General features: G+C 40.6%; 1 protein-coding gene across 1 annotated transcript in view; it reads left to right on the forward strand.

Moving 5' to 3' along the window:
* Positions 1-1374: 1374 nt before the first annotated feature.
* alpha-Man-Ia (alpha-Mannosidase class I a) overlaps positions 1375-21646 on the forward strand; it is a 122031-nt gene continuing 101759 nt past the window's right edge. The window contains exon 1 of the mRNA XM_065233095.1: positions 1375-2001. Within this exon, the coding sequence (XP_065089167.1) occupies positions 1393-2001 (609 nt within the window). The 5' untranslated portion in view covers positions 1375-1392. The remainder of the gene's footprint in view (positions 2002-21646) is intronic.

Consider the following 21646-nt stretch of genomic DNA (forward strand, 5'->3'; position numbering starts at 1 on the left):
AATCGGCCGTCACTGATTTTCGGGTAAAATGTAAGTTCAAGTTTCATGTCGGTTTGTCGGTGCTACGAGATGGAAATTCTGGAATATTCCAAGAGGTATTTCGAGCAGATTGTTGAAGGAAGCTTTAGGAATATCTTGAAGAAAACTTGGTGATTTGTCCAGAAAAAAAGTTTTGGGTACGACCAGAAGTAAGTTCGAAGTGTTTCCAGAATGATGTTGGAGGTACTTAGGTAAGAAGGTTCTATACGGTAGTCTGTGTCTTTCAAAAGGTTCTTTTAACTTTCAGCAGGATGTTCCTGCTTTGGAGATATACGTAAAGAAGTTCCAGAAGGGAATTTTGGAGACTTCCAGAAAAAAGATCCAGGTACTTCCAGATGGTTGTTCGATCCACTTTGAGAGGAAAATTTGGACAGCTTCTAGAAGGATGTACGATGAACTTTCGTATGGGAATTTTGGGATCTTCTAGGTGTATTTCGGGGTAGTTTGAGATATTCTGAAGGATAGCGTAAATTTCTAGAAGAAATACAGAAAATTTTCCTGAGAGAAGTTCGGAGATATACAGAAAGACGGACGGGGTACTTTTGAAAAGATAGAAAAATATCGAAGATCTTCCAGAAAGATGTTCAATGAACTTCCAGAAGGACTTCGGTGAACTATCAGAAGGAAGTTTGATGGTTTTCCAGAAGAAAGCTCTTCATCTTTGCAGGAGGAAATCCTGTATATGTATAACTGTTTCTTGTTCTATGCTATCCTTATGGAACATCTAGAGGGAAGTTTCCGCAGGATGTTTGGAGAACTTCCAGGTGGAAGTTTTTGGGACTTCCAGGAAGTGTTACGGGGAACTTCCAGGGGGAAGTTTGGAAATATTCAGAAGGAAAGTTATGAATTTCTAGTATAAGGAGCTTCTGGAAGAAGGCTTCAGGATTTTCCAGAAACAAATTCAAGGCTTTCCGCAGTTCAACATTGTAGAAACTGTTGTGTAAATTTCATTGCTCTTATGATTTTAGCACAGTTGGGTGCAACAAGAGATTCTCAAGATGGGTCAAATATTACAGCACTGCTGTCGATCGTGGTACCGAGACGGAGTTCAGGGTCATTTTCAATAAACCTAACAATCATCATCATTAGCTTGCCAAAAAACAAACACAATTAGCCGTAACTCGCACATGCAACAATCCCCAAAGCAACGCAACTCGGGGCCGCCACACATACATACACACACAGACACGGAAGTGAAATCGAAAGTGATCGCTTATCTCTTCATCCGACAGCCTCATCAGTAAAAGCAATTCACCGCAACAGCAAACAACAACGGCACTAAACGCTGAAAGTGATCCAAAAAATAAAAAAAAAAGACTGACCCCCAAAAAGTAAAGTAAAATAAAGTCAATCATGCTGCCCACTTACCAGCGAATAGGCGGCACCAGCCAACCGCCGAATCCGCTGCTTGCCGTGCGCCGTTCGTTCCGCTCCAGCGAGAAGTGCCTCATCCTGCTGGTGCTGCTCACGTTCGGTTTCGTTTGTTTCGGCGGTTTCTTCTTTCTGCCGGACAACTTCGGTGCCGACCGGGTACTGAAAGTGTACAAACAGTTCCAGAAGGCGGGGCCGGAAATTTTCATTCCTCCGCCACCGCCGGCCCACGGCCTGCTGGAGGGCGACGAAGATCCACACAAGCTGAACGATCGCGAAAAGCTGCAGGAGAAGATTCAGAAGGAAATGCCGGACGACATATTGGAGAAGCCGGATCTGGACGTCGGTCACACCAGTGGACCCGAGTTTGACAATGTCCTCGATTCGGGGGTGGCGGCAGCAGGTCCGATGGCCGGAGGTCCTGCCGGGGTGGTAGCACCACCGCAAATGCTCGACGAACCGGACCTAAAGGGCGGGCCTTCGTCGTCGAAGGGCTCGACGGCCGGCAGCGGAGGATTCCACACGTTCAACTCGTCCGTTGGGGAAGATCCGGACCCGGCTGTGCGCGAGAAGCGCAACAAAGTCAAAGAGGTAAGTGCAGTTATGTCAACCAACAACAACTGTTGTGTAATGTAATTAGATGCGAATGTCTGTTATTGATGCGCGTGTGTACGTGTGTTTGTGAACAAGCCAATAACTGCAATCAAAGAAATGACGTGGTTTATCTTATCAGCTGAGGCGACAACACGCTTTGCGTGTGATAGGGCATTTTTAATAATTAAGAAATGCTGGCAACGTGGACGGGGGTTTTAGCAATTACGTGTTTCAACCGAAGCCTATATGCGCAGATTAGGCTCACCGAATAATGGTTAACAATTTGGCTTGTTAATAAAAAGTCACGTTTAAAATTTTAGACACGATGCTCGTCCAAACTTGACGACAAATGCTAAACACACGCCGTAGGTAACCATTCCTGTCAGATAACGTAATTGAAGCATAAACTAGTTTCATGGGTTTTCACTGGTTTTTATCGCCGCCATACGGCGTTCGTAGTAGCGGTTATCGCATGAAACGTCTAGTTATATTTAACTGAAATTGTGTTTTATTTTTTCATTCCACTGAGTTTTAGCATATTTGAAGGTTTGTTATTAAACAATTATAACAAAGTATACTTGATTTTATATAATTCAAATATACGAAAAATCATTCCTCGTTCTGCTTGCGAATGAGCAACATCAAGGCCTGTTGTCTCGTCACATGGCATAGCTTTAAAAGTGTTTTCACCGCGAAAAGTTTTTTTTTTCTGAAAGCAGTTTTTGTGCCTCAGGTGACTCGCGCATTACATAAGGAAGCAGCCGATCCTGGCGAAGCCTACGATCGGACTGTCCATCTTTAACCCGCTCGAAGATATCAAACTGATTTTATCGGAGCCATAGTCAGCAGCAAGAGCCGTGTAATACACATCGGCAAACGACAACCACACGGACGGTGTGTACGACTGGAAACAATAACCAGCAGAAAGCAGTGAGCCGCCGCACGGACGGTGTGTACGACCGGCATCTATTGTGGCAGAGCAGCAACAGTATAGCAGTAGAAACGGTAAGGGCAAATAGTAGCACGTATCTGTTTTTGTATTCCAATTCCTCTGACTGTTTGCTTGTGGATCGTCTGTCTCTCCCCCAGTAGAATCGTTCCACATAGGGTGGTTCGTTAATAAAAAAAAGTAAAATAATAATTACTTTTTGACGACAATTTTTAATTTCTAATGGATGGTTCAAAGGGGGGCAGTAAGCCTCCCAATGATAAACTTAGAAAGCGCCATTATCAGGCGTCCTCTGCCTCGCCTTGGGTTGTCTATTTTCGGCAGAAAGAGAAAGCCCTTAACTTCTTAGGGATTAAAAGAATATTGACGCGTCGTTTCCCGGGGACCGAATTTCATCAGGTCAATCGGAACAAACTGCGTATAACTGCGCCTACATATAATATCGCAAATGATATTGCTGACGACGAGGCTTATAACAAAGAGTATTACGTCTACATCCCATCTCGAGATGTGGAGATAGACGGCGTGGTCTCTGCAGTGAGCCTGACGTGTGATGACGTCATGGAAGGTATGGGGCGCCTTCAAAATGCTGCTACATCTACCGTGGACGTTCTGGGTTGCAGGATATTGTATTCAGCGACCACGGTAGATGGTCAAAAGACTTATTCCCCTTCAGGCTCACTACAGGTGTCTTTCGCTGGATCGGTTCTCCCAAAGTTCTTAGAAATTGAAAATGTTTTTTTCCCGGTGCGACTTTTTGTACCAAGGGAATATAATTGTACCAACTGCAAAAAGTTGGGACACACAGCTGCTTTTTGTGACAACAAGCCCCGTTGTGGCAAATGTAGCCAAGACCACATGGAGGGTGCTTGCCAACAGGAAGCAACTAAATGTGCTTACTGTGGCAAAGAACCTCTTCATGCTTTGCAGGACTGCCCCGCGTACAAGAAGCGTACCAACAATGTGAAGCGTTCAATAAAAGAACGCTCCAAGCTGACGTTTGCAGAAATGGTTAAGTTGCAAAATGGATCCTCTGCTTCGTTGGCATCAGCCGCTCAAAATGAAAACACTTTTGAGATTTTGTCTTCCGATGAACTGGACTCTGACATAGCAGATGAGAGTGAGTCTCCGGAGGTACACGCCCCCGGTAAAAGGAAGCCGACTAGGTCCCCGGGAGTGCGCCGGAAAAAAAATAAAACCACTCTCAAAAGCATGCAAAAATCTGAAGGTAGCGGGGATTCATTGAAAAACCCGAACAAATCGGTAATTGCTGCTCCATCTGATCCTTGCTGCAGCTTTTCCACCCCGCCGCTACCTAATAAAGGTAATCGTAAGAGGTTACCAAAAATAAACACCACGTCTACTCGCAATTCAAAGAAAACTCTCCCGTCCAAGCGAGGAAAGATTAAATTTAAGGACATTGTGGATAATATTTTGAATGCCCTCGGCTTTCCCGACGAATCGCCACTTCGAGGGCTTATTGACCTGCTTGTTCCTATAGTCGGAAACTACTTCAAGCAATTGACTGCATCATGGCCCCTCATTGGTGAATTCATATCTTTCGATGGATAATTCGTCGAGTGAGGATCAAGATATGATCACTTTATTACAATGGAACTGTCGTAGTTTAATACCTAAATTAGACTCGTTCAAGTATTTGATTCACAATTCTGATTGTGATATATTTGCACTCTGTGAAACTTGGCTTTCTTCTGAAGATGAACTAAACTTCCACGATTTTAACATTATCCGCCTGGACCGAGATGATTCATATGGTGGCGTACTTTTGGGGATCAAAAAGTGCTACCCCTTCTATAAAATCTCAATCCCAATAATTTCAGGCATTGAAATTGTCGCTTGCCAAATAAATGTGAAGAACAAAGATCTTTGCATAGCTTCTGTATATGTCCCTCCAAGGACTTCCATAAACCGCCGTCAGCTTTGGAGTTCAGTTAATATCCTTCCATCTCCAGTTCTAATACTGGGCGATATGAACTCACACGGTACTGGTTGGGGCGAATCATACGATGACAATAGAGCGGGTATTTTCTATGATTTGTGCGACGATTTCAACTTGACTATCTTGAACACTGGTGAAGCAACACGTATAGCAAACCCTCCTGCTCGAGAGAGCCGTCTTGACATTTCTTTGTGCTCTAACTCACTATCATTAGATTGTCTGTGGAAGGTTATCAATGATCCCCATGGTAGTGATCACTTGCCAATTATTATTTCAATCAAAAGTGGTCGTCTAAAAACAGATCAGTCAATTCAAGTTCCTTTTGACCTCACGAGGAACATTGATTGGCAAAAATTTGTATCGGCGGTAACTCTTGGTATTGATTCTACCGATCCTCTACCACCACTGGAAGAGTATCGTTTCTTTACCGAGCTAATCTACAAAAGCGCATTAGAAGCTCAGAAACGACGTGTTCCAAGTGCATCGCTCAAAAGAAGACCCGCCACCCCTGGATGGGATGACGAATGCACAAAGTTGTATCTTGAGAAATCCAATGCCTTTAAAGATTATCGTAGACATGAAAGATCTGAGCTTTTTGATAAGTATCTAAAGCTTGAAAAAAAGCTTAAAAACTTACTAAAAGCAAAGAAACGAAATTACTGGCGTACTTTTATCGAGGGACTTTCTAGAGAAACCTCGATGTCAACGCTTTGGAAAAAGGCTCGCTATATGCGAAACCGCGCATCTTCCAATGAGAGTGAAGAATACTCCTCCCAATGGATATTCGACTTCGCTAAAAAGGTTTGTCCAGATTCTGTTCCAGCACAACCAACTTTACGGGATACAGCCCGAAGTAACGGTTCTCTGGATGAACCATTCACAATGCTGGAATTTTCAATGGCACTTCTTTCATCAAATAACTCTGCTCCGGGAAGCGATATGATCAAATTTGACCTTCTAAAAAACCTCCCCGATATCGCTAAGAGACGATTACTTAACCTATATAATTCATTTATGGAATTCAATATAGTTCCACCAGCATGGAGACAGGTTAAAGTAATAGCTATTCAAAAGCCTGGGAAACCAGCGTCTGATCACAATTCTTACCGTCCGATCTCTATGTTATCATGCCTGAGGAAATTATTAGAAAAAATGATCCTATTAAGACTTGACCATTGGGTTGAATCAAACAATCTACTTTCAAATACGCAATTTGGTTTCCGGAAGAGTAAAGGAACAAACGATTGTCTAGCGATGCTTTCATCTGATATTCAACTGGCCTTTGCGCACAAGGAGCAATTGGCTTCAGTCTTTTTGGATATTAAGGGCGCATTTGATTCGGTTTCCATAGACATACTGTCAGACAATTTGCACAGTAGTGGATTACCCGGTATTTTGAATAATTTTTTGTATAATTTGCTGTCAGAAAAACAAATGACCTTCAATCTAGGTCAACTGACAACTTCTAGAATTAGCTACATGGGCTTACCCCAAGGTTCATGTTTAAGTCCCTTACTTTATAATTTCTATGTCAAAGATATTGATAACTGCTTAGATAATCAATGTACGCTTAGACAGCTTGCAGATGATGCCGTGGTTTCCATGAGAGGTCCACGTGCAGAAATCTTGCAAAGACCATTGCAAAATTCCCTAAATAATCTGTCTCTCTGGGCAAGAAATTTAGGGATCGAGTTTTCACCGCAAAAAACTGAATTGGTAGTGTTTACAAGGAAGCGGTTTCCAGCCCAACTGCGTCTAAATATTTTGGGCAGAGACATTACCCAATCTTTAACCTTCAAATACCTTGGAGTCTGGTTTGATTCAAAATGCACTTGGGGTACCCACATTACGTATTTGAAACAAAAGTGTCAACAAAGGATCAACTTTCTACGATCAATTTCCGGGACATGGTGGGGTGCTCACCCGGAAGACCTCATTAAACTATATAAAACGACTATTCTTTCAGTTCTTGAGTATGGCTCTTTTTGCTTCCACTCGGCAAGAAAAAGCCACCTAATCAAATTGGAACGTATTCAATATCGTTGTTTACGTATTGCCCTTGGCTGTATGCATTCAACACACAATATGAGCCTAGAGGTCCTAGCGGGCGTAAAACCCCTGCAGAACCGATTCTGGGAGCTCTCATTAAGAATATTGATTAAATGTAGTGTCAGTAACAACCTTGTGATTGAAAACTTCGAAGAAATGCTCGAATTGAGCATCCAGTCTAGATTCGTGCGAATCTATCTTAATTATATGTCATCGGATATTAGCCTTCCTTGCTATACCCCCTCTCGTGTATGCTTTACTAACTACAGTTCCCCCATTGACTACGATCTCTCCATGAAACAGGCTATTCAAGGAGTTCCAGATCAACTTCGACCTATCTCAATTCCCCACATTTTTGCTGAAAAGTACCAACAAGTCAATTGCAATAGAAGATTTTTCACTGATGGATCACGCATTGATGGATCCACTGGCTTCGGTGTCTTCAATGAATACTCAACCGCCTTTCGGAAACTGCAGGAACCTTGTTCCGTTTATGTTGCTGAGCTAGCAGCAATTAACTTCGCATTGGGGATGATTTCCGATATGCCCATAGACCATTACTTCATCTTCTCGGATAGTCTCAGTTCGATTGAGGCTATTCGGTCGATGAAACAAGGTAGGCACTCATCTTATTTCCTTTCAAAGGTAAGGGAGCAGATGAGTTTGCTGGTCGAAAGATCATATATGATTACCTTTGTATGGGTCCCCTCACATTGCTCAATCCCAGGCAATGAGAAGGCAGACTCTCTCGCAAAGGTGGGCGCACAACAAGGCGAGATTTATGATAGAAGAATTTCACATGATGAATTTTTCCCATTAGTACGTCAGAGTTCTCTTTTAAGTTGGCAAAATGATTGGACAAATAATTATCTTGGGCGGTGGTTACATTCCATTATTCCAAATGTTTCTTCGAGAGCGTGGTTCAAAGGTCTGGATGTAAGTCGGGGATTCATTCGAGTGATGTCAAGACTTATGTCCAACCACTACTCGCTAGACGCACATCTCTATAGAATAAACCTCGTTGACAGCAATATATGTAGGTGCAGAACCGGTTATGATGACATCGATCACGCAGTTTGGTATTGCCCGGGTAATGACGCCTCCAGAGCACGACTATTGGATACCCTAGTGGCCCGAGGTAGACAACCCTTCCGTGAAGTAAGAGATGTATTGGGAACACGTGATCTTCCCTACATGCAAGCGATCTACGAATTCCTTTGTTTGTCTGATGTTAGAGTTTGATGTGACTATCCCCTCCTTTCCAAACAATTTCCCGCCATTGTGTCCCAGTCTTATTATCCTCCTGTTCCTGTGCTACTTGCCCCTGCCCAGTCAGGATTTGGTCAACCGTCCGAGAGTAGTATCTGAAGGAGGCTTCAGAAACCAGTTTCCTACCTAGATCCTTCCAATTGAAATTGTTACCCATTAACCTCGAGCCCGCCACGAGTAATTGGTACCCAATACTAACCTAGAAATACTGCTATTTAAAATGTAAATCAAACATTACTGATTTTGGCTCCGCAAAGTGTCACACACGACTGAGCCTAGTAAATAAACGAACTAGTTAAAAAAAAAAAAATATACGAAAAACTCTTAACGCAGGGTGGTCAACGAACCGGAACAGCGGGAATGCTGAGCTTAATCCAGCAAAATATGCTTATTCAGCTCTTAATCATCTTAAGCCTTTGAAATCATGTTCAAAATTTTATTTGAGCTTACGCAAAACTACCCTCAGAACACCTTAAAATGGTTGACAGATAAGGGGCTGACACCCAAAGTAAACGCATCTATAGATTTTTATAAGTCACAAATAAAAAATAATAATTCATTCTAAAATTTTAACAAATGTCAAACCCTCAAAATTGTAGTAATCTTCCTATTTTTTTGTTTTAGGCTTTCCGTCAGTACATCACGGTGCGTTAAAATATTTTCTTGCTCCAAGATCTTTGTCTCAAGTTCAAGATTTTTAGAGGTTTTTTTAAGATTTTAAAGCGCAAACAAAGTTTGAGATGAACTAAAAATTTCATTAATAAAGCATTTAATAAAAATATACTCAAGTTCCAGGATTTGATTTATAACGGTTTCAAATAAAAATGACAGTATTATTTTGAAACTATTCTAAGAATTTCCACGGAATCCTCCGTAGAATTATTTTCAAACTATCCTGAGTATTCGATCCCTTTGAAATTATTCATTGAATTTGCTATTTAAATCTATTCTTTTTCTAATTTTCTAGTCAAAACTCACTTCAGAAATGATTAGGAATTTTTTTTCAGAAATCCCTTGAAATTCTCCTCAGAAATCCATTAGAATTTTCTTGGAAATTCCGTAAAAGATTATTTTTATTTTATTATGGTATGTTTTTATTAGGGAAGCCCTTACTGGCCTTACAAGAACTGATCGGTAGGTCACCTATCACATCGGGGCCTCTTGAGACAAACTAGTTCAACCGAATACAGATTACAGATATGCATCAGCAAAATTATGCTTGATATCGGACTCACGGATTGGAATGTAATTGCATTGATCTGTTCCTAAAAATCCTATACTATTGCGCTAAGGCAACCGTACATGGGCCCAGATCTGATGGAATATTTGAGGTTACTTATCGAAATTCCCCAGCTGTAAAGGCAGTACAGGCAGTACTATAAAATCCTTTGTTTTTCCCATCGAAGTCCATACGCAATTGAAACCAATGGCAGGCAAGAATATCTGAGGAAAAACGCAGGGGAAAACGAGACATTTTCTATCCCGGAAGACCCTTGGCAAGACCGAGGTATGGAATTTCTCGAAAAGTGCCAAGGCACGATCCTCAAACCCATTTTGAAACCCAATGGGGTAAACAAAGTAGTCAACCTTAGCAACGATTGAAAAAACGTCAAAACCCAACAGTGATGCCGTTTTGTATTATATTGTTTGACTCCTTCTTGTCGACGTGTGTGGCCTAGCGTGCCAAACAGTATGCCATGCTGTGTTTCGGCACAGTGTGCAGAGTTGATTACCCGTAGAGTTTTTCCTGATCAATTTTCATTTCGGCCTGTATGTCACAATGTTGTCAGACGGAAGAATACACTAAATTACATGTACACAATTTTTAGCTATTAATTATAGCGGTATCATTGCAAAATCATAAAATTTTCTAATATCATTGATATACGTAACAAATAAACGAAGCGCTAATACACTTTCCTGGGGTATACCAAGATTAATCTCCATGGGATTAAAAGCAAAATTATAATGTCTGTTCTCGTACTTGTTTTGTTTTTTTGCTTTTGTGCAGTTTTGTTTTTGGGGTAGTTACTCTACACACACATTATGCACCAACTTTTTCTCAGTGTGCCGCAACTGTGCCACAGCTGTGTCAGCAGTGCCATGACATCATGATGGCTTTGCTTGTTTGTGAAAAATGGCATGTTTGGCAACCTGGTATTTTGACAGCTCGATTGCTTTCATTTATTACAGATGAAATGCAAATGGTTTGCAAGTATTTCTCCTCAAATTGTAGCAAACTTGAGCGCGAAGCGCGCATTGCATTTAGTTTCGACGGTTTCGTCACCCTCACTGGCTCTCTTTCCGTTCCGGCGTCAACTGTGGGGACCTGCTCGTTGAACGACTTCTTTTTCTTCTTATTCGCATTTCAAGCTTATTTCGTGCTCTCAACTTAGTGTTCTAAATGCACTTCACAGTTATTAATTGAAAGCTTTCGATTCCAATACCAATGCATGAATTTGTATATTGTGTGGCAAGCACAATGATACTCTATGCCCAGGGAAGTCGAGCAAACTTCCAACCCGAAAGATTCCCTCAACCGGACCGGGAATCGAATCCGCCGCCTTCGGCTTGGTAATACCGGTAAAACGACATTTGAGCCGGTTTTCCCTTTTTTAATCAGTCGGATTATGGAACTAAAGGTGGAAAGCGAGAATAACTGATGGTCGGTCTTCGCGACAAGAATGCTTTCCCTGATTTTTCGGTTAGTTTTTTGTTTTCATCCTGACAGCGAAGCTGTGTGACGGCATATCATAGATAGTAGAAATCGAACCTGAAAACCGCAGTTATGGTGAACAACTTTCGAATGTTCCATCGGATGCGAACTTCTGAATGTCATCCAAAAACGTTAACAGCGATAAGTACTACTCAGTAGCAATGCACTCTCCAATAAGTTTAGAATCATATAAGATCGAACTCTACTCGTTCTCTTTAATAAAAGACAGCCCCAACGCTTGAGTTATGCGGTCCAATTTTCTCAATTTTCTCCACAGTCGATATATCCAACATTTCCTGGAACCTATTTTTTGTCTTCATGAAATGCCCTCCAAACTGCGAAATTTCCCCCTGCATCCGCAAACCCCCTTCTGATGATTCAAGACACTCTGCACCTTACAGGCTGCTTCCAGCTGCTCGCTTACCTTCCGAACCGTACGCTCAACCTGTAAATGGTCTAATCTGCTTGCACCTGCCACAGTTGGCTCTGCAAAAGATGTATTTATTTTGAGTGTGCGTGAAATATTCCACTGCGAAGGCCTGGTTGCTCATCTCGCAAATACACGGTCTGCAGGTCTGCTCCGACATCGCTGCTGACCTGACATCTCACTGAAGAAGTAGCTGATGAAGTGGAACGCCATATCCACTTATATATTGTATCCGTTAGCATTCGGTACATATCCTGGAGGTTATCAAACGTACGAAGTTTCGCGGTAGTTCACTCTTTTTTTCTCCGGCTGCTTATTGCTCTTCTGCACAATGACAATTAAAAAATCACATTCAGCATTTTCTAGAAACAGCAAGCAGAAATAATATGCAAAGCTTTAAGATCTACTACATTCTGAGCTAAGTTTCAGTAAATTTGATAATGCGAAAGATGTAAACAATGGGTTGACTGACACTTATGCACAGAGGCAGTGTTGCCAGCAACTTTAAAGATCATAAACAATTATAAACATGGGTGCCAAACAGTGCCAATGAGTGTACCCAGGTGTGCCCAACTGTGTTTTTGGCACACTGTGTGGAGTGGAAAACCCCTTGGCTTTTGTTGTAAGTTGCAACACTATAAGGTCTAGCATTTATTGCTATAACGGGTGTGATGCGCAGCACCCCATCAAAAGCGTTAGATACAATCCTACCCTTGCATGATTACGTGCAATTAGAAGCGGAAAGAAGTGCTCTAAGGCTCAAAAGGTCTAAAAAAGTCATGCCAGGTGATCTGGTTGATCACCTAAACATTTTACAATACTTCCAAACAGGATCAGCGATGAGTATGAATGGAGACTTGGCTGAAACCGGAGGACAACTATGACACTCCCTTCAACGTATGTGAAACGTTGCGTTCGGATTGGGAAGTCGGTGGTCCTAGCGTTCGTCAAGGTTCAATCATATTTTTCACGGATGGCTCCAAAATTGGAACAAACAGGTGCAGGAATCTTTGGCCCTGGGACAAACATTTTAGTGGCGATGGGACATTGTCCAACAGTGTTTCAAGCGGAAATTATGGCGTCATTTGAATGTGTAAGTGTTTGCCTAAGGAGAAAATAAAGATGTGCAAATATCTCTATTTTTCTGACAGTCAAGCAGCACTAAAAGCGTTTCGTGCTTCGACAGCCTGTGCCAACAGAACTTGTATTCGGTTCCTGAACACTGTGGCATTGAAGGAAATAAAAGGTCAGACGATCTCGCAAAATTAGTTTCCAATGCACAGTTTATTGGCCCATACTGAACATACACAGAACGTGAAACCTCGAAACATCACTATCAGTGGATCAGGAAGACGCCAACAGCGTGTACCAGAGGTTTCAGAGTATCGATGTAAGGCCAAGATGCTGCCATAAGCACCAGTAATACTGTCCAAATCTTCAAGCACAGGTATAGTGAGAACTGGGTCGCGGGCTGATGGATCGTAACGGAAAGTATTCCGTGAAGAACTATGGATATATATTATTATTTCAAACAGCGCAGAAAGCACAACAAGCGTGGCCATGCCTCCGTCCTAGCATCCTATACGTAGTAGGAATACAAAATGGGATACCTCCTCCTGTGATTCACAGGGTAACCCACACGATTGAACTATAGAGTCGGGGTGTCTCTCAATTTCTTCGGCTACTAAATATCTAACGATAGTTAGAGTCTTCTCAGAAGGCAAACTACCACACAACTGATGCATTACAGAACAAACGGAAGAGTTTGAACCGTAATCTTCCGGGACCACTTATCGTATCACTTCGGAGGTTGCTGTGCATTACGCGTCTCACTTTACTTTATCTCAGCTAACTGGCGCTTATAGTTCGATGATCGTCTCTCCATTTTGTGAGCCATTTAGCTCCCAGCGTATTCGCGGTCTACTCAGCTAACCTCCGGCGATGGATTCAGCCTACTCCGGCGGTGGAAACTCTCCATCTTTCACTGTATGTGTTTTTATTATTTTTTTTTTGTCGGTCGTATTAGTCTTATGTGATAAAAGTGGGCTCGGTGGCCTAATGGTAGCCGTTTTTGCTTACTGGGCAGAAAATCATAGGTTTAATCCCAAGCCCCTTACACAGTTTAGCTCGTAGGATTGCATAATTGCTTTAAAAGATCGCGTCACTTTCCAAAGTGATTCCAGATCTCATTTATCCTCCCTACTAACAAAACGTCCCTCCTGTGACAACCGTGGAGATGCAGAGGTGTATTCGGTCTCTAGTAACAACGGTTGTCGAACTAACAATCCTTCCCTTCCCCCCGATGGCCGTAAGGACGTGGCCGGCGCCGTTATTGACTGAACCTTTGAAACGTGTACATAGAGAATGGATAGCTCATCCCAGGCCCCATTAGTTTGGATCTATGTGCAATTTCGCTGGTTCTTGTCAATCACGGAGTAGCAACTACTGAAATGTACGGTCATCCAAGCTCAAGCTCAAGCTCTCAAGAACATAAAACCTCGAAACATCTGCTCTGTAGTTGTAGTGCATTACACAGGCGTAGATCTAAATTTCTGGGTAGTGTTATCTTACAATCTAGTGGAATTTGGTCTGCTAATCCTGAAAAGGTAGTTGGTTTCATAAACCATATTATACCTAACTGGGAAAGGACGTGTCCAGGCAATTAGCTGTCCACTCATTAACAGGGTGTCAGCTTGCATGATGCGAACAGTATACAGGGGTACCACAAAAGTTCAAATAATGGACGCAGTGGTTCAACTCCCCCCAACAAAAAAAAAACAACAAGTTGATGCAGCTTTCTGTGACGCAAATGTCCAACTGCAGTGCTCCCACATGGGCGTCCATTCACCGAAGAAGGATGAAAAAGCTGCACCGCTACTGATCGGATTCAGTAGCTCTTCGTGAGTCGCTGTGAGCCATCTGCGCCAAGCGCGTCATCCTCGTTCCAAACAATATACAGCTCACCAGCCTTATCTGTGTTGAACACCCTAATAGCTCAGCATTACTCAACCATCACGACAAACCGGTTCTTTTCAGGACCACCATAAATTATTGTTGTTTAAGAGTTAATTTTCATTGAACGTTCGCTTGCCTTGCTGCCAGCTCAGCAACCAAAAGTTTGTAGACAAATGCGTTACAGTATTGCAAAATTCTCGCAATGATTGAATACCACATGACCTTGTCAATTAACCAGGACGCTAGAAAAAACAAAAAAATCTTGAATTTACATGATTGATCGCGAATATCTCGCGATTAAAAAAAAATCCTCCAATCAATTTTCGCTTTTTTATTTTCTATTGAATAAACCAAAAATTCCGTGCGTTTTGTGCACGAAAATGCGTAATTTTGTCATCAGAAAACGAGGCGTTTCCGTGATGGGAAAAAGTGGTTTCCCTAACACAGTCGCCGAATATTGATACCGAGCACGTAATCCTACGACAAATCTACGGTCGTGTCTTGGATACAACTTCTTACTTTTTTCTGTGCGGAATCTTACAGAAAAGCAAGTATGGGAACATACCCATTAAGAACAGGCCTTTGAGTTTTGTCACACGAATAGCTCTTAAACCATTGCTATGTAGAACCCGAAATTTTAAGGCGGAGGGTGACAAAAGCGAGACGTGATAGTTGAAAACGAAATTTCACTGTCATCTCAGAATATGTCCTCTTAAATTATGTTTGTAATTCCCTTGAATGCTCATAAGAACTTAGGCTTCTCAATAAAATTATCCCCCTGTTCTTCTCAAGATCCCCGTACAATTCTCAACATATTTTCCTTAAAGTTCTTCTCACATTTCTCTTGGTATTATTCTTAGACAAGCATAGTAATTTAGTTCAAAACTTAATTTTTTATTCTCCCTACAATCCTTTGGAATTGGTCTCAGTATTCTTTAGGACTTCAACTCAGATTTATGTTGGAATCCTGGTCAGAACTCCTTGATTTGTTTTTCCGTCGATTTTATTCTCCGTACTGAGTACCAATGCTACCGACGCACAGTGGGGCAGCATAGCCATTCGTGTGGCCAAAACCTCTAGCACCGTTGGTTTGCTTTCTACAGCGATACAATGTTGTACAAAGTTGCTCAATATTAAAAGCGCCATCTTTTGAAAGTTTCATATTAGTTCATTTTTACGCCACATAGGTGGCGCTCAAGTCTATCTTTTGAACGGAGCATCCTAGCCGAATGGTTTTTACGGCAGAGTTTTGTAATTTGAATCGTTGAGAAATGTTGTCCAAGACATCGAAACTCTATGACTCACATTAAGCGAGATATCGGGCAATCAGGAAAACTAACCTCTAATTTTTTTATTCACCCATATACGTCAAATGCATAAGTTTTATACTTTGATAATTAACAAAATGGTTTGACTCATCCAATAAATACCCATTATTTTATATACCATGCTTTATTATATAGTTATTAACATAAATGTCTCAAAAAAGTGATGCATAAAAATGTAAATTACTCAAAATATAGCAAAAAGTAGCAGCCAATTGTTTTACAGTGATTAGTGTAGACCTTGTTGGGTAAAGTTACGACCACAGTTCAACAGGCAACAGCAGGCATTTTCATATAACATTATTTGAATATTGCATACACACTTAGAAAAATTGATGTAAAATTAGATGCTCTGAGACTGACATATACGAGCGTCAAATCTGACATAAATTTGAGTCGTAACAGACGCGAAATTCAATTCAATCAAACGTACTTTTCGTCGCGTATCGAACTTTTTAGTCTCGGAGACCTTAATTTTACATGACATTTGTGTTTACTTTTCATACTTTATGTCAAAGATTGATTCCGTCACGTGTAAAACTAGTTATTTCTAAGTGTGTATGGTAAATTCTTTCAAATTTGTTGAAATTTTGCTTTGTGTGTAAAACATGATATTGCTTTTTTTTTTTTTTTTTTTTTTTTTAACTCTTTATTTGTTCCAAATTCAAAATAAATTACATTTCATTTTAACCTAGGTGCTCCAGTTACTGCAGTAACGTACCAGCCTTAATTGTTATGATATATATCTAAGTGTTTTTACATTGTTCATGTCTTGGCAATTCAGTATTTTAAACAGGTTTTTTAACCTGCATGTCAGTATAACAATTGATATCTTAAAACTAAAAACTAAAACTAAATCTTATCTAAGTATAAAGGGAATTAATCGTTGCAATTGAGGATTGCAACGATTTTTGCCTGAAATTATTAATTATTTTATTGGACATTTGTGCTAAAGTCTCAACATTCGAAATTCTATGTACTTCGGTTGTACTGTACCAGGGAGGCAACTTCAAAATCATTTTCAGAATTTTGTTCTGAATCCTTTGAAGTGCTTTTTTCCTGGTAGTGCAGCAACTAGACCATATTGGCACAGCGTAAAGCATGGCCGGTCTAAAAACTTGTTTAAATATTAGAAGTTTATTCGTCAGGCAAAGTTTGGATTTCCTGTTTATAAGAGGATACAAACATTTAATATATTTGTTACATTTGGCTTGAATGCCCTCAATGTGATCTTTAAAAGTTAATTTTTGGTCAAGAACTAATCCAAGATATTTCACTTGGTTTGACCAGGAAATTGGAACTCCGTTCATAGTGACTATGTGACTACTACTAGGTTTCAAAAACGAAGCTCTAGGCTTATGTGGAAATATTATAAGTTGAGTTTTGGAAGCGTTGGGAGAAATCTTCCATTTTTGTAAATAAGAAGAGAAAATATCTAAACTTTTCTGCAGTCTGCTGCAAATAACACGAAGACTTCTTCCTTTAGCGGAAATGCCTGTGTCATCAGCGAACAAAGATTTGTGGCAACCCTGAGGCAAATCAGGGAGGTCCGAAGTGAAAATGTTATACAATATAGGCCCAAGAATGCTACCCTGAGGAACTCCTGCTCTAACAGGTAGTCGATTAGATTTGGAATTTTGATAATTTACCTGCAGAGTTCTGTCAGTTAAATAATTTTGAACTAATTTCATAATATAAAGTGGAAAATTAAACTTTTTCAATTTAGCAATCAAACCTTCATGCCAAACACTGTCGAATGCTTTTTCTATGTCTAGAAGAGCAACTCCAGTTGAGTGGCCTTCAGATTTGTTTGAACGAATTAAATTGTTAACTCTTAAGAGTTGATGAGTAGTTGAATGCCCATGGCGAAATCCAAACTGCTCATCTGCAAAAATTGAGTTCGTATTGATGTGAAGCATCATTCTATTCAAAATTATCTTTTCAAAAAGTTTACTTATAGAAGAAAGCAAACTTATTGGACGGTAGCTAGAAGCTTCAGCTGGATTTTTATCCGGCTTCAAAATTGGAACAACTTTTGCATTTTTCCATTTATCAGGAAAGTATGCCAAATGGAAACATCTGTTAAATAATTTTACCAAGAAAGACAAGGTACTCTCTGGGAGTTTTTTGATGAGGATATAGAAAATTCCATCATCACCTGGAGCTTTCATATTTTGAAAATTTTTAGTTATAGACCTTACTTCGTCCAAATCAGTCCCCCAGGAATCATCAAAAATATTTTCCCGAGAGAAAATATTCAGAAAATCCCGAGCAACCTGATTCTCAATAGGACTAGTAAGACCCAAACTGAAATTATGGGAACTCTCGAATTGCTTAGCAAGTTTCTGAGCTTTTTCCAAATTTGTGATCAAAATTTTACCACCTTCTTTAAGCGCTGGAATAGGCTTTTGAGGTTTTTTCAAAATTTTTGTGAGTTTCCAAAAGGGTTTGGAACTCGGGTCTAATTTAGAAATATTATTTTCAAAAGTTTTGTTCCTCAGGGCAGAGAATCGCTTTTTAATTTGTTTTTGCAAATCCCGCCAGATAACTTTCATGGCAGGATCGCGTGTTCTTTGATATTGTCTCCTACGGACATTTTTAAGACGGATCAAGAGCTGAAGATCATCGTCTATTATAATTGAATCGAATTTAACCTCGCATTTTGGTACTGAGGCAGCTCTTGCTTCAACTATAGAAGTAGTCAGAGATTCAAGAGCATAATTAATTTCATCTTTGGTTTGCAAAGGAATGTTTGGATCGAAGTTATATTCCATAAATGTTCGATACTGCTCCCAATCAGCTCTATGGTAATTGAAAGTAGAGCTGTTGGGATTACAAATTATTTCTTGGGATATTTCAAAAGTTACTGGAAGGTGATCAGAACCGAAGTCAGCATGGGTAACCAATTGGCTACAAAGTTGACATGAATCAGTTAAGACCAAATCAATAGTGGAGGGATTTCTTGCAGAAGAAAAGCATGTTGGGCTGTTTGGATATTGAATAGTGTAATAACCTGCAGAACAATCATCAAACAGAATATTACCATTGGAATTGCTTTGAACATTATTCCATGAGCGGTGTTTTGCATTAAAATCACCAATAATGAAGAATTTAGACCTATGACGGGTAAGTTTCTGGAGGTCACCCTTGAGAAAATTCTTTTGCTGGCCTACGCATTGGAATGGCAAATAGGCAGCTATAAACGTAAGTTGTCCAAATTTTGTTTCAACAGAAACCCCCAAAGTTTCAAAAACTTTGGTTTCAAATGAAGAAAGAATTTTATGTTTGATTCGTCTATGAATAATGATGGCAACGCCACCACAGGGTCCATCAAGACGATCATTTCTATAAATCAAGTAATTTGCGTCCTTCTTAACCTTATGGGCAGGTTTAAGGAACGTTTCAGTTATAACGGCAATATGCACGTTATGAACTCTTAAAAAGTTAAATAGCTCGTCTTCATTATCTTTAAGAGATCGAGCATTCCAATTTACAATATTTAATGCTTTAAAATCCATTACTGAATTTTAAAGTCATGACAATATTATTTGCAAATTTTACTCCAGTTTGAATAGCATCAAACATGGAGTTAGATTTAAACATGATATTGCTGATTGCATCTAAAACTGGACTGTCCAAAAAAGGCAAAAAATGTGATAAAAGTGAACGTTTCAGTCAAATAGTTTTGATGTCTTCGGAGCACTTATTGCTTGCATCATAAGAAATAAGTGCACCGAAGAGACCAAGACGATTAGACGTAAACTTGCAGTTTTATCACACTTTTTAATAAGTGAAAACGCGCTTAAAGGGTGATACGGTCAAAATTTGGTCAAGGGAAAACGCGTGTAAATCGGTGAAATCGTTTATTTAAAAAATCAAATTAAATTTCTTTTTCAAGTTCAATTAGTATAAAATTCAGGAAAAATATTCAGTTAGGCTTCCGCTTTTCCAAATCCGAATTGCCGGGCCTTACGCTTGAACCCTGCCATCAGATTTTGTACAGCCACCTTGTCCACCTTCTTCGCCGCAGAAAGCCAGTTTGCCTTGAACTGCTGCTCGCCCTTAGCAGTTTTTTTGGTCTTCTTTAGGTTCCGCTTGACAATAGCCCAGTATTTCTCAATTGGGCGGAGCTCTGGCGTGTTGGGAGGGTTCTTGTCCTTGGGAACCACCTGCACGTTGTTGGCGGCGTACCACTCCATGGCCTTTTTACCGTAATGGCAAGATGCCAAATCCGGCCAAAACAGTACGGAACAACCGTGTTTCTTCAGGAAAGGCAGCAGACGTTTATTCAAACACTCTTTCACGTAAATTTCTTGGTTGACAGTCCCGGAAGCTATGAAAATGCTGCTTTTCAAGCCACAGGTACAGATGGCTTGCCAAACCAGATATTTCTTTGCGAACTTTGACAGTTTCATGTGCTTGAAAACATCTGCTACCTTTCCCCTTCCTTTTGCCGTATAAAACTCCTGTCCCGGAAGCTGCTTGTAGTCGGCTTTGACGTAGGTTTCGTCGTCCATTACCACGCAGTGAAACTTCGTCAGCATCGTCGTGTACAGCTTCCGGGATCGCGCTTTGGCCGTCGTATTTTGTTTATCATCGCGATTTGGAGTCACTACCTTCTTGTAAGTCGATAGTCCGGCTCGTTTTTTGGCTCGATGCACGGTTGTAGACGATACACCCAGCTTATTTGCGGCATCTCGGAGAGAGAGGTTAGGGTTTCGCTTGAAACTACCGGCAACTCTCTTTGTCGTCTCAGCGGCTTCCGGTTTTCGATTTCCCCGATTCCAGACTTCCTGGCTGTCGACAAACGTTCCCCAAACACTTTAATTACATTTGTAACGGTTGATTTGGCAACTTTTAGCGATTTTGCCAACTTTGCGTGCGAGTAGCTCGGATTTTCGCGATGCGCGAGCAAAATTTTGATACGCTGCTCTTCTTGCTTGGACGGCATTTTGACAACTGAAGAGTGAATTCCAAAATCAAAATAGGAGCAACATTCTACACACACACACCTTCAAAATGAGGGGTGTTCAGGTTTTTTAAATGCAAAATTGAAAGAAATACGTCAAGTTGATATTGACCAAATTTTGACCGTATCACCCTTTATTAGTCCAATTTGGTGTGAAACGCGCAATAAGATGTTATTGATCTGAATAGATTACAAACAATCAGAAACACAAGCACAGAAGCACGCAGATTCTTCACTAACGCAACCCAAATAAGTGCAATAACTGGTATTAATGAAGAATTAATTGACCGATGCGATACAATTTTTCGTACGTTGTCCTCCGGATTTTCGATCAACATAACAGCATTTCGAAATTTTGCTGTAGAAACAGCTCGTCTTTATGTTAGCCTTTATAAATGGTATCCAATGCCAGCCTCTGTCCATACGGTTTTAATCCACGGATCGCAAGCAATCCAAATTGCATTGCTTCCACCTATGTGGCGTAAAAATGAACTAATATGAAGCTTTCAAAATAAGGCGCTTTTAATATTGAGCAACTTTGTAGAACATTGTATCACTGTAGAAAGCAAACCAACGGCGCTAGAGGTTTTGGCCACGCGAATGGCTTCGCTGCCGCACTGTGCGACGCCAGGAAGGCAGCTCCCACACCTGGACCATACCTATCGAAGGCGTAATCAGAGATTTAATGCCTCAGAAAATTCCCACGGTGCCGACTGGGATTGGACCCAGGCCCTTTGAAGTGAGAGGCAGGCACGCTTACCACTGCACCAACGGCGCCACTAGAAAACAACACTTAAATTCTTTTAAAATTTACCTCAAAATTCCCCGAAATTTTCATCAAAATTCTATCGATTCTATCTTCCAAGCCTAGAACATTTTCGCCGATTATAATTATTTTGGTATTGTTCAAATCTAGGATCATGGATATTGATTAAATCCTTTGAGTATTTTCTCAGTCCCAAATTGTACGATTTTTTTTTGACGTAGAACTACGTCTTTGTCGACTATACTGGGGTGCAAATC

The sequence above is a fragment of the Ochlerotatus camptorhynchus genome, unplaced genomic scaffold (assembly GCF_037179485.1).
Source record: "Ochlerotatus camptorhynchus isolate MF236.1 unplaced genomic scaffold, CSIRO-AGI_Acam_v1.1 ptg000389l, whole genome shotgun sequence".
NCBI classification, from domain to species: domain Eukaryota; kingdom Metazoa; phylum Arthropoda; class Insecta; order Diptera; family Culicidae; genus Ochlerotatus; species Ochlerotatus camptorhynchus.